The following is a 19,256-nucleotide window of genomic DNA, read 5'->3' as shown; positions in this document are numbered from 1 at the left end:
GCTCAACCTTTAATATGTCATATCAGTGAAAGATAAAGGTTTGCAAGTACACTGAAGGGTCTATATATGTTCTTGATTGTATCTTATACACATTAACTGGTAGTTCACTTGCTATTGTGGTAAACACAATCACAGTACACAATTCAAAAGTTCTTATTGTTTCCAAGTTCAGTTACATTTTTACCAAAACTACATTTAATTCACTTCTTTTATTTTTAGTTTTGTAAAAACCAGTGAAATCAAATCTTTAGTACTAACATTGCAAACAACTCCTCACAAAATGTTATTACAAGCCTGTTTACTGACTTTAAGCATGCCTTCCATGTCAAGCTGAAGCAAGTCTTCTTTACAGAAATGCAAGATTGCAACCGAAATTCGAAATATCATTTCCATGCCCTGAAAATGAAGACTCACATTTAGTAATAATATAATTTACACAAATCTCTGAGAGTTATAAATAATTGTTTTGGAAATTTAATTCTGGAACATAATGAGATAATTAATAGCACCAAATCTGTCAAGTTTATAGCAAAGTAAATAAGTTTGTTTGTTTTCAGGTGCAAAACTGCACAACGGATTATCTCTGCTTTGTCAACTGCAGAGAGATTGAACTCTTAATTTCACTGTTATAAGCCCTCACGCTTATCACCAGGAGGTAACATGGATAGAAGTTATAAAAATACACTAAACTTCAGTATCTGAATTTCTACTATTGATCATACACAGTCAAACAGCACTTTGAGAAACACATGCACGAACTATGGTTTATTGTTTCCGTTAAATAACACTCACAACTCTTTTAAGACAGGTGCCATGTAAAACTGGTCACTGTCACAGAGATAACTAATGAGAGTGTGTGTCAAACAATTTGAAAAACATGTTATTGTTTCAATAAAACCCACCATGGACATGCTAATTCAAATATTCAGTTATTTTCTGTATAAATAAAAGTAATATTATTATAATCATGTGAGTGACAAGAATGTTGCTTTGACAATAATAAAGATTAATATAAATAGCAACAATAATTGTGAAACTTCTCTGAAATTATTTAAGTATATGGATATTATGGGTTTTATTTTCATAGCTACAGACATTTTATTTCAATATTAAATTTTTAAAAATATAATTACCTCATGCAAGATATTTATAATGTAAGTGTGTGTGTTCAACAAACATGATAATAATTTAAGGGGTTTATAGGTTTGGCTTGTTTTGTTTTGAATTTTGTGCAAAGCGACACGAGGGCTATCCGTGCTAGCCGTCCCTAATTTAGCAGTGCAAGACTAGAGGGAAGGCAGTTAGTCATCACCACCCACCACCAACTCTTGGGCTACTCATTTACCAATGAATAGTAGGATTGACCATTACATTATAATGCCCTCACAGCTAAAAGGGCAAGCATGTTTAGTGTGACGGGGATTCAAACCCATGGCTCTCAGGTTACTAGTTGATTGCCACCTTAACCACCTGGCCATGCTGGGTCTGGGTTTATAGGCAAAATAAGCTAACATCAAAGAATACAAAGAAACTTTACTATACTTGAATCTTTTCAAAATACATATACTTTAATTCTATTTGAGATTCTGCTGTCTTACATTCAGTTCAGAATTTCTGGTGCTTGCTTTTCCTAATGATTAAATACTGGATTAAATTGTATGTTTTATTATGGATGGAATATACAATTTTAAAAAATAAATCAGTGAAACCATGCCTAAAACCTAATTCAGACATAACTTAATACATTTACAAAAAAAAAAATCAACCTACCTCATTCCAATGTAAACAATAACCAGTAAAAAAACAATTCCTACAGTTTTACACTGTCATGAGTTTGATCATATTTATTGTGAAATTAAATTCTCAGTGTAGTTTCATTACATTACTCCTGTATTTAATACAAACACCTAATAAAGATTAGAAATATTTACCTCAGAAAGAAATAAATCCATCACCCTTGATGCTAGCTGGAGTGGAAGAGTAGCTGTGAAGAGGGTTAAAAACCAAGATGATGCATACATTGATGTGTAAAAACTTTGAGACTGAAAGTGTACATGTAACTCAGGAAGCAGTTCCTGAAATGGAAAAAAACAGTGGATACCTTATTACATAGGAATCATTTTCTGAGAAGAAAAAACAAGTTAAATTTTTGTTACTGACAGTGGATATATAGCTTTATAAGAATCAGTTAAAAACAAGTTAAATTTTTGTTACTGACAGTGGATATGTAGCTTTATAAGAATCAGTTAAAAACAAGTTAAATTTTTGTTACTGACAGTGGATATGTAGCTTTATAAGAATCAGTTAACAAGTTAAATTTTTGTTACTGACAGTGGATATGTAGCTTTATAAGAATCAGTTAACAACAAGTTAAATTTTTCTTACTGACAGTGGATATGTAGCTTTATAAGAATCAGTTAACAACAAGTTAAATTTTTGTTACTGACAGTGGATATGTAGCTTTATAAGAATCAGTTAACATTTTTGTTACTGACAGTGGATATGTAGCTTTATAAGAATCAGTTAACAACATAAATTTTGTTACTGACAGTGGATAAAGTTAATCATTATTTTGTTACTGACAGTGGATATGTAGCTTTATAAGAATCAGTTAACAACAAAGTTAAATTTTTGTTACTGACAGTGGATATGTAGCTTTATAAGAATCAGTTAAAACAAGTTAAATTTTTGTTACTGATAATGGATATGTAGCTTTATAAGAATCAGTTAAAAACAAGTTAAATTTTTGTTACTGATAATGGATATGTAGCTTTATAAGAATCAGTTTCTATGAAAGAAGTACAAGAAATCTGTATTCAGTAGTCGTTATACATCATCCATTCTCTCAATATCAACACAGTCAATTTGACACATTCATTCTTTATAGATTTGATATTACTAACTTAGTATAGTTTGTATATCTTGATATTACTAACTTAGTATAGTTTGTATATCTTCATGAAACTTGGCAGTCTTTCAGTAACCATTACAAGCCTTTTACATATGACAAATTATAATTTTTGGTGAAATATTTTAAATAAACTAAAATAAAGATTTGTCTATGAATATATGAAGTATTTGTTTTGAATAGTCCGTAAGATAAAAAATATTTTCATTTTATTTGTTTGATTTTTAAAATCTCGTAAACACATTTCAAATGTTTATCTACTCTAACTCTATATGAGATTAGTCAGTTTAAACTTGCAACAGTAAACATCTGTTTATAATTAAGTTTTATTGTTTTACTGCCATTTGAACAATATCTAACTACTATTGGTGCTATTATTAAATTATAAAATCACTTAGAGAATGTGTCGAGTTCATGTTACACTACTGAATTACATTACTCATGAGCTACTCCAACTTGTTCGTGTGTGTGACTTGTGAAATATTTTACCTCATGTAACCTTAACTAGCCTAGAGAGATTTCTACTTCTACATTTAGTTACTTTTACAATAATAAATAAATAATAAACGTTAAAAATAAAGAATGAAGTATTTACTTGTCTTTTTTTTTTGTCAACTGGCTATGACCCTTAACCCTACTTTTTTGATTTTGTACAAATGGTAGTAATGCAGAACAATTTTATTTTATTACATAATGCACCAAATATTGTAAAATAACAACATGGAAAACAAAGACAGTTTCCTTTTTCTATAATAATTCTTCTGACTTTCTAACTATGCCACAAAAGCCATTACAAATTCATCCAAACTAGTGATTATCTTTTCTGTGGGAACAAAACTTGTACCAACAGTGAAATTGAGAATTTGCTGTTCAGAAAGCAATGTAATAAAATATGTCATTTGACAGATGAAACCCTCAGCTCTTTATTGGTTATAGATAATATAGAATTAAACGAGAACAGAACTGTTAACAAATCTTGAAGGATAGCATAAGATAAGAGGAGTCTCATTTTCTATTTGATGGCTCTGTAACCAAACAAAACTGAAAGCTATAAAGAGCATAGTTTGCATGTGCAATGACAAATTTATAGTGAGCAATTAATGTTGAATTTTATATTTATTGGTGGGGTAGTGAATAAAACAAAGAAGATGGAATGCTACTTACACTAGGGAAAGGTAGGTTGGGATTTTATTAAATATTACCTTATAAAATTATAAAATTCAGGGCTTAAGTGATGATGCGATATATATTCTCATTCCAAATACTTTTTTAATTAAATGACGTGGACACTTTAATGTTTTAATTTATTATTTATCTGTATTGCAACTATACTTGTTATTTCAGCAAAGCATAAAATTATTACCAATTACCCAGTTCAAAAAAAACGTTATATTTTGTAACTGAAACAATGATATGAAAGATTTAATTTTACATTTTTGGTAAACCTGTAGTTAGAGTTTTCATTCCTGTCAGTAAAACAAGAGACAAAAGGTATGAACATGCTCAGTAAGCAATAAAGAAGTTGAACAACAAAATAAATCTGACAAGTTTCATTAGTACATACACACTTTAACATTGTTCCTTGCATGTCCATACTTCAGTTACTTTGGGCATGGTATAGTTAACACTAATTTTTGTTTCCAAACAACTTAAATTAAAAAAAACAACAAAATAACTCACCATTAAAATAATGCTAAATATATTCTATACTATGATATTTGTTGGCATTATATCAACAGAGTAATTTTTTAAACTACAAAGAACTGTATACATATACAATACTGTACATTTAACCTTGAATCAAGATGGCTTACACTCTTTACCACTAACAAATAACAAAAAAGCTTTTAGTTGAAATTGTAATAAATTTGATAAATTGTGCAATTATTCCAGTTATGCCCAAAAATATAAGAATTTTCTTTTTTAGGTAGTAGGCCTAACAGAAAAGGAGGACAACAAGCTGCCTAGTTTTCTTTATGCAATCAAATTTATAACTTGCCTGACAGGCAAGTTAGAAAACAAAAACTTTTAAACATTACAAAAAAAAATCTAAAACACAGAATGATATGACTTTGCATATTATGTTTATCTGTTTACAATTTTTGAATACTAACTTTGAAGAAAAATTTGCTACAGAATTTAAAGATCTATCTTAAATAAATTACAGTGAAATTTTACCTGGACAATGGACTCTAACTGGTACATGCATAAGCCTAGCTCAGCCATGCTAGGTTTATAAATTTCTCGAAGTCTGTAATCTTCCATGAGCCTTGTCAGAACAGCAAATGCTTCTTCCTCTGGCATCTAGAAATGTTTGAATACACAACTTATTTTACAAAATTTAAAATTTTCTAACACTAAAAATATATTTCTGATAGGTACTTACCCCAAGTTACCCCTAAGCCATCTTTATCTTCATTTGTCCTTTAACCATGCTAAATTTTTAACAGTGCACCAGTCTTTTATACCCTTTCATTTTTGCATCATTGTAGCAACATGTGCCAACTGTGTAACTATTCATCATCAATCGTACTGTACCATCTATACTGGTCCAGATAATTAATTCCCTCTAGCATTGCAGCACAATATTTGCTTTCGAGAACAGACATAAACAAACAAGATGCGTCAGCAAATCAATGGGAAGCAAAGTGGATGAGAGGATATACATTAAGTATTAAACAATGTTAACTACTGAAACAGTACTACCACCACTTATCCGAATCCCACATTGCAAAGATGGAGAAGCCAGTGTAGGTGCAAAAACAATAACATAAACAGAGAACAACTACAATGAAAGAACAGGTGTGTTACAATTAAAATAAAGGAGGCACAACTATGAGGTATGGTACTACTTTTGAAACAGGCATGCTCTTTGCTAAGTAAATAAGAAAGGAAGCATATGGAGATGGAAATAAAGAGATTACATGGCTTTGGCCAAAAGACCGTAAAGTATATGAATAGGCCAAGTGTGACCCACCCAAGAAGAAAATAACCAAGGAAAGTACCTTGCAATACAACAGATTATGCCTAGTGCAGTTCAAGAGCCGAAACAACATGGAAGTGTCTTGCACAAGTTTATAAAGATCAACAGGTGCAGTATGTCCAGACAAAAGACATCCAGAGTAAATGCCTTTCATAAGACTGATTGCATAAATTGTGATTCTAACAAAATGAGAGATCAATAAAAGATGTTATGACAATCATGCTCCATCCAGGCAGATAACATCCAGTGTTAGTGCCATAAGACTGTTGGTTTTATATCATGTACAAAAGGTTTTAAGAGAACAAAAGAAGTGGCTCATGGTTACTGAGTAGAGAAAGAGCAGTTCATCCAGGCAGATAACATCCAGTGTTAGTGCTTTGCATTAACAGTTCATGTCATAATCAACAAGTGAGGTGAACTGGACATCCATGTGAAGCACCTTGGATTAAGAGTATTACAAGAGTGTATAATATGAAGCATAATGATGATAGCCCTCTTCTCAGAAAGTGGAAATTGTAATTACTACAAAAGTCCTACTTGTGAAGAAACCTTTGTTAAGAACTGGCAAGGGCCCCTTTGCCTCACAAAAAGAAAAGAGGAATTATGCATCTGGAGGGGATTCTGGAGGAACAATGCTCTGGACATAGTGCAAAAGCATGTCTGCACTTCCCTATTTTGAAAAGCAGAAAATCCCTAATTGTAAGAATCACAGGTCAGTAGAGATGGGTACAAATCCCTATCTGCTTTACTCGTGAAGTCCATGAACAATAGTCAACTGCAAATACATAAAGATAAAAAAAACCAAAAACTGATAAATCGATACAGACACACCACTGAATGTGTGGCCAGTGGTCTTACAAAAACACCTCACATTCACAGTGAGTGTTAGAAAAATACATATTGTTTGTGGTAAGAAAAAACAGCAACAAAACTCAGTCATACCTGACCAGGCAAAAGTTGCCTCTAGATGGGACCTAAAAATACAATTCAAAACAAATGTAAAGGCAAAAAGAAAAAAAACAAGAAAAAAAACGTCACTTGCCCTGGTAAAAAGTGAACAGACAAGTGGAAAATTGCCATAGGCTGAAGACGAAACCCAACTTCAAATACCAACATGAATAATCTCCTCCAATGGATGGCATATCTGAGCAGCTAAGGACATAGTTAGATGGTGTATTTAGTGTGAAGAAATATTAAATTGCTGGTAACCTTCTACTGAGAAGTCAGAAAAGCCAGATGTATGAGTTGCCAAACCCAGCCAGTAATGGCAAAGATCACAGGATACAGAGGGATTCCATGGAATAGAGAGAACCATGAGAGAAGGCAGTCCAATACATTTAACAATAAAGGGAACAAATTGGAGAAAGAAGTCAATCTGGATTTCAACTGGAAATGAGAAATAGAAGGTAAAGAAGTAAGACAAAAAAAAGGCAAAGCAACCTTCTTGAGCAGCTGATGTTCTAGGAAGAAAGAAACAATTGGAATAAAACAGAATATAAGAAAAATAATAAAGTGTGAAGGAAGCATTAATAGCATAAATATAAGAACAACATAAATATAAGAACAATAATGCCCACAAGGTAGGAGGAAAAGGAAATAGATGTTAAGAGAAAGATGATGCAAAGAAAATTGGCAATTAGTTCAAATGGAGAATGAGCTAGGGCATAAAGAACCCCAACGAAATCCCATTCTGGAGACACAAAGGGACACTCCGGGTATGAACAAAATGAAAGTAACTGAAAAGGAGGGAAATAACAGGGGAGAAAAAGGAATTAGTAAAACAGGATAAATGAAACGTGTTGGATGAGACAGCACAATAACTAGAAATGGAAAAATCCTGATCAAATAGGCAGGTAAGGAACTAGGACAGTAGCAATGGCAAATGTACCACTGTCTGAAGGTAGACCAATGTTTATTCATAGACAAAGAGGAAGGTTGAATGGTGGGGGTATGCAAAGACACTACACAAGGGATGAGACACTGAGTGAAGGTGACAAACCAAACAAAATATGTGCATAAATACAGAGTTTGATGACATCAGAATGAAATGTCTGATCAAAGTTGTTAGAACACAACTGAGTAGGTCAATAAGGAGTGGTCTGTATGAGAGAAACTATTCTGGAGATGTGTCTGTTTGCAGGGTAGGTATACAGATGAAGGTCCCTCCAATCCTGACTGAATGCATCAATCCCCCAAAACTGACAGGTGTGGTAAAGGAGGCCAAAAGGAAGAAAATTTGGCATTCCAGTGAGTGACAAATCCATCCATATGTAATGTTCTTAGGTGAGAACATACCTATTGAAACCTGAATATGAAAGGACAACTCTGTAAAAAGGACTTAGTTTGGATAGGACAAGCAGTCTGCAATTTGATTCACAATCCCAGGAATGTGACACATCAATATCACTATGTTGTGGACCCAGTACAAGAGGTCGAGTGTTTGAAAACACAGAGACCTGGACTTAGTTCTCCCCTTGTTTAGTGATAAACTGATGATAGTGGATTGTCTGAATGAACTAAAACCACCCATTCCCACAAGAATGAGAGGTAATGACTGAAAGCTGACAAACCTCTACTAAGGAAAACAGATCCAAAATCTCCCAAGAGTCAAGGTAAGCCCCAACCCACCAATAAAGCAATATTGAACAGATGAAAGTTGTAATGAAGTGTAGGAAGAGGAACCCAAACTGCGGTAAGAGCACTGTCGAGCTACTCAAACTGGGTCAGTCCTGGTCCCAAAGTAAGGGTGATAGGATGGTGGGAGAAGTTCCATTGGTCAAGAAGCATCTTCACCAAATTTGGTACGGACATTCATTGGTTCCATGGGGAGATACATACAAATTTTTAGATTAGAATTTTGTGTTTTTTGGACATTTTTTTACCAGTACATCACTTCCTGTTTCGGAATCTTCACCAAATTTGACATGAAGGTTTGTTGGGCCCATGTGGAGATACATGCAAAACTGCAGCTTCACATTTTATAGATGATTTTACATTTTTGAGAAATACATACAAGGGAAACAACTTTTAATGCCATAAGATAACTTTTCTTTAATCACGAATTCACAAATCTTCTGTTCAGAGGATGGACACTTCAGCTAGTACACATGTAAATAGAAAAACAGAAATTTAAATATGATTTCCTCTCTTACAGGATTGTTCTCGTATCTGTCAATAATATGAGGAAGTATATCAAACACAGCAGTATGAATAATAGAGAACTACTTAAATGATACTTTAACAGCACTTGAAACTAACTTGCATTAAAATATAAATGTTTTACAGACAGAATCAGCTATATCATTCAAGAAAGTACTATATAGTACACTACAGTGAAATACTGGTATCATTTGACATTAAAAGCCTAGAATACTGTAGTATTCTAATATTACTAATTTAATTAGCCCTGAAAGTATTCACCTGTAATAGTAGTAGCCCAACAATGAAGGCACTTCCTTGACAGTATCCTACTTCTCTGTCATGTAGTGAGTAAGCTTTCATAACATTAAAGAGACCTTCCTGACCTGGTCCATCCTTATCCCTGAAGAACTCATGTTCAGGGTATGTCCGGGCAATGTCCCTTCTAATTACCTTTTCACATGGTGATGAAATCTTTATATATTCTGCGAAATGTTCCTTGGCAGAACAATTCTGAGCATTACAGAGCAGCTGCCATGCTAATCCCCTAAAGTGATGTGGAATTCCCTTCCGAACCTGCTCCTGGATCACAAGAAATGTAAATAAGAATTCATTTTCCAATTATCATTATTTCTCTCCTTGTTCTATCTTTACCAATAATACAGGTATTTCTAAGAATGTACGAGCTGCTTAATGACATTCTGAACAGTAAGTTATGAATTATGTTTAAAAATCTTTTAAAATATTGTGTTTCTCAAGCAATATAAATATGTAATCTTAGATCAAAATATTATTAAAGTCCTGGGAGCTTTTATTCTTGTTAAATAGTAGTCTGCATACAGATTAATATTAAATCAACAAACAATTTTTTACTGTTAGAAGATAACTACATTATTGTGAATCATATCTCTACAAAGAAGGACAGAGGGAGTTTCTGACAACTAAAGCCCTTTTCTAAAAGTCATTAAAAAGTAAAAGTTTGAAAGATGTTTTATTTATTATGTAGTTTGTATTTTCTAAGCCTCTATATAACATAGGTAATGGTTTGTTTCTCTTTGGTTAAATAAGTTTGATGACCAGGTTGCATCCTGTAACATTACAAAAAAGAAGTGAAATCATTAAAGGCAAAACAGTGCAAGCCATATAATATTTCACACAAAAACACACGTTTCTTTGAATCTAAGAGTCCTCCTGTTGACATATAATCATTTATTTGCAGCAGTTTTGACCAACAGAAGCAAATGTTTTTATGCTTAATGATCCATTAATTCATTTCCCCTTCTGAAATCTCTAGCTAACTGCATGCAAGGATCGACTTTTAATGTTCCCTTGATTTCTGTTGTAACAATTTCATTTAACATTTCAACAAAACAACAAAGAGTGGTTACCAACATCATACAGGTGATCTGCCTTAATAAAAGTGATGTAGATTATACTTAGATTGTGGAACTTATCTGAGAAGAGTCACAAAGCTTAAACATGCTTCCAACATTAATAATTGAATAAAACAAACATTATCAAAATTACCAAGCTGTTACTGTTGTCATATGTGGCCAGACTGAATATTAAGAGATCACCTGTGTATTAAATGTATAACAAATTCCTGTAAAAATAATTTCCAATGTTTACAAGCTAATGTGTGTAGCAAATCTGTGAAACTTTTGTAAGACTCATAAAATGGTAATTGTTGAGATGTTCTAATAAATTTGTTTCAACACTAAATAAAATGATTCATCATTCATTGCAATTATTAATGTGTACTTAACTTTCCTTAGTAGTGAGACTTTACTTGTTATGTTTACTTCAAGTGATTCAGTCAAAGAGACAGTTAGCACTGAACAGCTAAAATGACAAGTAATACAGCAATGGAAGTGATAGAACAGCACCAAAATGACATCATGCAAGCAAAGTTTACTTTTTTTGTTATATATAAACAGAAAGCCCAAACGTTTTTAACAAGAAAATGAGAAATGTATGTAGTCTGTCACTGTTCTAGATTATTTGTGGTTCTATAAAGACATTGCTGGGATTGTTTATAGCAAGTTGACTCTGACATTTGTTTACAATTTTCAAGCAGTTTGAGTTGATTATTATTGAATATTTATGATTATATAATAAGATAAGCACCATCCCCAGTGATGAGAAAGTTAATCTATCAGTTTAAATTATTTCATGGACTTTAGAAAGGGTAATTTTGTAGCAATCTTGGTTTCACTCAAAGTCATAATGCTGAGCTACTTGTACCACCCACCACAATGTTGAACATTTCAGTCATGCTAAGAGTTGCTCAACAAAAACTTATAATAATCATGTACTTTTATTTCAAGTTAACATCACGTTATGAAATGTGAATGATAGATTACATGATTAATTCCTGACAATTTAGTGATTCCTGCGTGCAAAAGTGAATACTGAGTTTTGTCTGCGTGCACAGCTTTTCAAAAGCAGAACGGGAACTAACCATCATAAATGAGAGACAGACACCATTCTTGATGATGAGAAACCCACTTGAAATAAAAATGTATCTCAGAATGGCTGTTATGGATATTAGCACTGTTATTGATAATAATATACAAGATAACATTATATTATTTTTAATTAATGTAAAGATTCCATTAAGTTGTTATGAAATGAATCCTAATATTGGTCAAAATAAATATATCACTCACCCTCTCAGGATTTTCTCTGTGTTTACATGACTTACTCTGGGTGAGATTTATGAAAATGTACCCAAGGGCTGTATGCATTCAACATCACAAATGTTTAATGGGTTTACAAGATGGAAGGCAGCCACTCAACAACATCTTAGGGTATTTTAATCTAACAGATAGTAGGATTTAATCATCATTACAATAATTCTACCATTGCTGACAGTGTGTGACTTTGAAGCAAAATAATTTGAAACACTGATTCTCAGAACCACTAGGCTATACATGGCTTTTTATAATGTTCAGATGGGTTTCATACCATAAGTTACTCTTTAAAAGTATTACATATTATATGAGATAATAAACACAAGAAATCATCATCTTAAAATAAAACTGAAGATAAAAAACATTCTTACTTTAACATACAAATGTCTTTTCTTCATGTGATTGTCCCAATCATTAACTATTTTTCCCCAAATAATCCAAACATCTTCTTCCAGTTGTTCATCTTCAGGTGCTATACTGTGGGAAGAGTGGACAGAGACAAGGCTAGAATCCATTGATTTCTGGGAGTGTGTGTGCGTTAAGGAATTTAGAGATTTGGAATTTGATTCCAAAATTCTGAAACAGAAATAGTACACTTATTTTAAAGAATTAGGATAATTTTCTTTCTTTTCAAACATTTCACATCTGTTAAAATGAAGTTGTTGTTTTTTAACAACAACAACAAGCAACATCTAAGTTTGTTTTGCATTTTCAAAAATTATTCTGAATTCACCAAAAGGTTTACTCTGTAATCTGTAATTCTTACTTTTAAAAACATCCAATTTTGTAAACACTGCTTCAGGTTCAAATGTAAAAATGGAATTAATCTTAAAACTTGTGAATAAAATTATATATATATGGAAATCTAATACTTTAATTTCTTTTCTTATCTTGAATTTCTTTCAATATATTAAATATCCCAATTTTATTTTTGCAGATATGGCAAACACATACTTCTAATAAACAGCTTTAGAATAAATATTTGGAGTAAATATGACATAAATGTAATTGCATGCTACCTTTTCTAGAATTAGTAAAAAATATTATACAATTACCAGAGATATCACACACTGAACACCATTTATCTGTTTAGCTTCTAATAATTAAAGATAAAATTAATAAAACAAATGTTTATATTCTTAAAAAATAAATTATATACTACATAATTCACATGACAAAATAAAGACCTGAATTATAGCTTAAGACTTTAAGCTTACGGCTAACAAACACTTTATATGTATTTTCATTTATTCTATGGCTGTTCAGCTACATTCATATTTCTCTATATAATTACTATTGCCAGTGAATAGGATCTCTGATCTAAGTATGAGTTCGGGGTCAAAGACCTGGTTAGTGGCCAACATTAATACATTTATGTATGTAAAAATATATCCACTACTTTTTATGTGCAGAACACAGTGTAATGAACTTTCATTTAAAATGGTTTAATTAATGCAGTTTATATTGTCATATATTCTATTCTATACATACATTAAGACATAATTAATACATTCTTTTAATAATATCAGAGATTTTTTCTTTAGTTATGTTTTAGCAGAATTACTTCTTGACAGCTATAATCTTGTGGAATGACTTGCATCATAATGTGCCTTGTGTAGTTAGTTTAAACTGTTATTTGATAGTTATGTTACAGAGGTGAAACAGGGCAGCATGTCTAATTTAGGTTAGCTTTTCTGACAGACAAGAGAGGTGCCCTTAGTGGACTATGTGTACATGTAGTCTATATTTTACCACTTATAAAATAGGGAAATGAGTTGCTTCACTACTAAACTTTCCAAATGTAGTTGGTATGTTAATAGCTTTTGTTATTATTGTGTGTATTTGGTAAAGGGTATCACTATACTTAAACAATGACTGGTAAAAGCAAAAGGTTTTATGAAGGAAATGTAAATTAACTGCCTCTATTAATTACAGTCGAGATCATGTGACACTCACGAAGGAGAAATAGGGTAGTTATTTGGTACTTCAGATAAGCTAACGACATGCTGAGTTTGTTATCTGTTACCATCTTTGTGTAGGGCACCTCAGTCAGCTCTAACTAATGTTAACAATTATCAATAGCTTCACACATAAAAATGAGGTAATTCATCTGCTTTTATATATGTGATTAAAGAGACACTGCATATTAAGATGTTTTAGCCACATAGCATTATAGGCTTACAAACCAGATTAGCTATTAAATTTCAGTATGCATACAAATTTACTTAATTTGAGCCAGAAAAATATACAAACAAATACTTCTTTCTAAATAGTGGTGATTTAAACAGCTTCATGTTTACAAACTTGGTTTCATTTGAAAAAGAGGTGACAATAAACCACTCAGCCAATGAGATCATCATCCATTCATCCAAAACAAACAAAATGTTGCTCTTTCACTCATGTATCCAACAAACATGTGCATTAATTTTTAATTAATGACAGACAAGTTCATGTAGTAGACCATTCTATATGTTTCAAATCTGTTTGTGTATAATTTTTTTTCCAAAAATCCTGACTCTCAAGCTGTTGAACATACAGTTAGTAAATGATTTTTATTCTGTTTTTTTAACAGACCATGCCATGAAAGATTACTCATACTTGTCAATCTTTTAACGCCTAAATCCAGCCATGTTTGAAAACTATGAAGGAAGCAAGTCAAAGGTTTTATGCTTTTGTCTATACTCCAACCTAAACTATTTATATTACCAAAGGTTTTATGCTTTTGTCTATACTCCTACCTAAACTATTTATATTACCAAAGGTTTCATGCTTTTGTCTATACTACTACCTAAACTATTTATATCACCAAAGGTTTTATGCTTTTGTCTATACTACCACCTAAACTATTTATGTCACCAAAGGTTTTATGCTTTTGTCTATACTCCAACCTAAACTATTTATATTACCAAAGGTTTTATGCTTTTGTCTATACTCCTACCTAAACTATTTATATTACCAAAGGTTTTATGCTTTTGTCTATACTCCTACCTAAACTATTTATATTACCAAAGGTTTTATGCTTTTGTCTATACTCCAACCTAAACTATTTATATCACCAAAGGTTTCATGCTTTTGTCTATACTACTACCTAAACTATTTATATCACCAAAGGTTTTATGCTTTTGTCTATACTACCACCTAAACTATTTATGTCACCAAAGGTTTCATGCTTTTGTCTATACTCCAACCTAAACTATTTATATTACCAAAGGTTTTATGCTTTTGTCTATACTCCAACCTAAACTATTTATATTACCAAAGGTTTTATGCTTTTGTCTATACTCCAACCTAAACTATTTATATTACCAAAGGTTTTATGCTTTTGTCTATACTCCTACCTAAACTATTTATATTACCAAAGGTTTTATGCTTTTGTCTATACTCCAACCTAAACTATTTATATTACCAAAGGTTTTATGCTTTTGTCTATACTCCTACCTAAACTATTTATATTACCAAAGGTTTTATGCTTTTGTCTATACTCTTGCCTAAACTATTTATATTACCAAAGGTTTTATGCTTTTGTCTATACTCCTACCTAAACTATTTATATTACCAAAGGTTTTATGCTTTTGTCTATACTCCAACCTAAACTATTTATATCACCAAAGGTTTTATGCTTTTGTCTATACTACCACCTAAACTATTTATGTCACCAAAGGTTTTATGCTTTTGTCTATACTCCTACCTAAACTATTTATATTACCAAAGGTTTCATGCTTTTGTCTATACTACTACCTAAACTATTTATATCACCAAAGGTTTTATGCTTTTGTCTATACTACCACCTAAACTATTTATGTCACCAAAGGTTTTATGCTTTTGTCTATACTCCAACCTAAACTATTTATATTACCAAAGGTTTTATGCTTTTGTCTATACTCCTACCTAAACTATTTATATTACCAAAGGTTTTATGCTTTTGTCTATACTCCTACCTAAACTATTTATATTACCAAAGGTTTTATGCTTTTGTCTATACTCCAACCTAAACTATTTATATCACCAAAGGTTTTATGCTTTTGTCTATACTACTACCTAAACTATTTATATCACCAAAGGTTTTATGCTTTTGTCTATACTACCACCTAAACTATTTATGTCACCAAGGGTTTCATGCTTTGTCTATACTCAACCTAAACTATTTATATTACCAAAGGTTTTATGCTTTTGTCTATACTCCAACCTAAACTATTTATATTACCAAAGGTTTTATGCTTTTGTCTATACTCCAACCTAAACTATTTATATTACCAAAGGTTTTATGCTTTTGTCTATACTCCTACCTAAACTATTTATATTACCAAAGGTTTTATGCTTTTGTCTATACTCCAACCTAAACTATTTATATTACCAAAGGTTTTATGCTTTTGTCTATACTCCTACCTAAACTATTTATATTACCAAAGGTTTTATGCTTTTGTCTATACTCTTGCCTAAACTATTTATATTACCAAAGGTTTTATGCTTTTGTCTATACTCCTACCTAAACTATTTATATTACCAAAGGTTTTATGCTTTTGTCTATACTCCAACCTAAACTATTTATATCACCAAAGGTTTTATGCTTTTGTCTATACTACCACCTAAACTATTTATGTCACCAAAGGTTTTATGCTTTTGTCTATACTACCACCTAAACTATTTATGTCACCAAAGGTTTCATGCTTTTGTCTATACTACCACCTAAACTATTTATGTCACCAAAGGTTTTATGCTTTTGTCTATACTACCACCTAAACTATTTATGTCACCAAAGGTTTCATGCTTTTGTCTATACTACTACCTAAACTATTTATGTCACCAAAGGTTTTATGCTTTTGTCTATACTCCTACCTAAACTATATATATCACTGCAGTGACCATAGCTTGCAATTCTTCTGGCTTGTTCATGTTTTTTTCTGTAGTAAAGGGACAAATCAGAACATAACATTCTAACGTGTGATCTCTTCATTACCTTTGATATTGTTAGTACATAACATTCTAACGAGTGATCTCTTCATTACCCTTGATATTGTTAGAACATAACATTCTAACGTGTGATCTCTTCATTACCCTTGATATTGTTAGAACATAACATTCTAACGTGTGATCTCTTCATTACCCTTTATATTGTTAGTACATAACATTCTAACGTGTGATCTCTTCATTACTCTTGATATTGTTAGTACATAACATTCTAACGTGTGATCTCTTCATTACTCTTGATATTGTTAGTACATAACATTCTAACGTGTGATCTCTTCATTACCCTTGATATTGTTAGTACATAACATTCTAACGTGTGATCTCTTCATTACCCTTGATATTGTTAGTACATAACATTCTAACGTGTGATCTCTTCATTACCCTTGATATTGTTAGAACATAACATTCTAATGTAAAACAATAAAACAAACAATAAGGGACCTATTTTAAAACACTCTAGTACACCTATTGCTGTTTAACATTTTAAACAATTTTATAAGAATCTGACTTTATAATTAACGTTTTGTGTGACACTTTCTAAACACTTTCTGAATGGAAGTTAAGACATAATATAAACAGGAATGCATCCAAACAAGAAAATATCATAATAGAACAAAACATAATTAATGTATAGCATAATTCATTTACAAAATCCAAGATGAAAATATTAAAGAGAAACCTTGCTTTATTAATCTGTTAACAATTTTGAAAAGTTAACTGAGGTTAATGAAAGAAGGGTTAACTGGACAGTTGTAACAACTGAAAAAGAACAAAAAAAGGTTTCTTTTTCTAAATTCCAGTAAAAACCAGACCAATATTACTAGTGTTTGGACTTTTGTTTTTCACATTAATTTTAGTGATGGGGTGTAATTAGTCGAGTTCACTGACGACAATAAACTCTTGGGTGTTTTACCTGTATCAACGTTGACTTTGACGAACTATACAGAATGACTCGTTTCAATTCAGAAGTTGGCCTTTAATTATAAAATGCAAGATAATGAATTTGTATTATTATAATTTATATGACACATTTTATATAGATAAGAATGTACTCAGTGAAGCTGAAGAAAAGGATATTAGCATTAGTGGTGTATATGTCACTTTTCCCACTGAAGCAGTGTTCTGTTGTTAAACCTAACAGAATGTTTTTAGGTGTACTTACAAAACATGTTGATTAGAATCATGACAGATTATCATCTTTCAATAAATTACAATTTAGCCTTCACTTTCAATAATGTGTGCTAAGAAACAATACCAACTAACTAAGGCAACTAAGATGACTCCAGATATGGAAAATTTATTTTACAGGTATAGGTTAAACGTTTTTAATTCACGTTCTACCGAGAAAACACGAGTAAATAGTGATCTCTGTTTACAAGATTAATTAGGATATCAACAGGGTAAGGGTCTCTGAACATTTTATCTGTATTCTAAAGGAAACACGTAAAGATCTAGAAAAAATTTATGACAGTATAAAGTTTTCCAACAGTTCATTGGCTTATAGAATGAGTTACAATCAATAGCAGCAAATGACAGCACTTAATAAGTATTTAAGAGAATTAATGACTTCCAGGCAAATAAACAAAAGGTTTAACTTTGACCATTTCTTAAGAGTAGGCATGCAACAGGATTGAAGAAACAAATGCTTCTTTGCTGTTTGTATGTTAATTTGTTAGTCCTAAATTTGTATACCTTATCAATATTAATAACTATTAGTCCTCACACATGAATAAAATGCTTAAGTCTATCTCTTCAAAATCTAATTTTTCAAATCATTTAATACTTTCATAGACATTAACAAATCTGCATTTTTCTTGCACAATGGAAACCACAACTGAATATTTACTAGTGTTTTAAATAAGAACCAACCAGTCTTGTGCGATATGATAATATTCCTAACCTGAAATTACGAACTCCTGTAAATGAATATATATGAAAGAACCTGTTGTTACTTAGTATATTTCACTTAATAACACACAACTTTAAATACTTAAAGGAGAACAATAGCCCATACCATTCACAATATAGCCGTCTAAATCAACGTTTTAATTTTTACCAGTTACATCCAGTTGTTTGGATTTTAAAATTAAATAAAAATTAGCATAACATTCTTCAATCAATATAAAACAAAAACAGTGGTTGCATTATATAAACTAATGTGGTTAAACTAAACAGTTATGGTGTTGGATAAAATGAAAGATGATAAACTGAATACAAATGGTGTTGGATAAAATGAAAGAGGTTAAAGTATATAATGTTAGTATTTTGTTCAGTTTAGTTACTGTATTTCATGTTATGTTTACTATTTTCAGTAGTTTTAATTAAATCAGTGCAAATGCAAAATTGATTATTGTTTCATATTCATATTAGCTACGACAGAAAGTTATAAAAATTGTTTATCTGCCACAAAACACACAGAACTATGTAAATAGTTAATTGCTATAGGAAGCAATTTTTGACTGGCCAGGCCACAGACCAATGTGTCGAACACGTCATAAGCACACTATCGTATGCAAAGCCTGCCATTTCTACGAGGGTTGGAGGGGTCCAAGAGCACGCTCACAAG

At 31.5% G+C, this 19,256-nt stretch overlaps 1 protein-coding gene across 2 annotated transcripts in view; it reads right to left on the bottom strand.

Annotated features, from left to right (window-relative positions):
• The window catches only part of LOC143245348 (ecotropic viral integration site 5 ortholog-like), a 38,286-nt gene that overhangs the window by 17,404 nt on the left and 1,626 nt on the right, over window positions 1–19,256 (bottom strand). Inside the window, exons 2-6 of one of the 2 annotated variants that reach the window (XM_076491590.1) lie at window positions 12,094–12,298; window positions 9,312–9,611; window positions 5,087–5,212; window positions 1,932–2,075; window positions 307–396 (exon numbers count right to left, since the gene is read on the bottom strand). In XM_076491590.1, the coding sequence (XP_076347705.1) occupies window positions 307–396; window positions 1,932–2,075; window positions 5,087–5,212; window positions 9,312–9,611; window positions 12,094–12,298 (865 nt within the window). The remainder of the gene's footprint in view (window positions 1–306; window positions 397–1,931; window positions 2,076–5,086; window positions 5,213–9,311; window positions 9,612–12,093; window positions 12,299–19,256) is intronic. The other variant, XM_076491591.1, reaches the window with a different exon arrangement.

This window comes from Tachypleus tridentatus, chromosome 2 (genome assembly GCF_004210375.1).
Source record: "Tachypleus tridentatus isolate NWPU-2018 chromosome 2, ASM421037v1, whole genome shotgun sequence".
NCBI classification, from domain to species: domain Eukaryota; kingdom Metazoa; phylum Arthropoda; class Merostomata; order Xiphosura; family Limulidae; genus Tachypleus; species Tachypleus tridentatus.
Note: the sequence above shows the minus strand (reverse complement) of the source record. Positions and strands in the feature narration are given on the sequence as shown.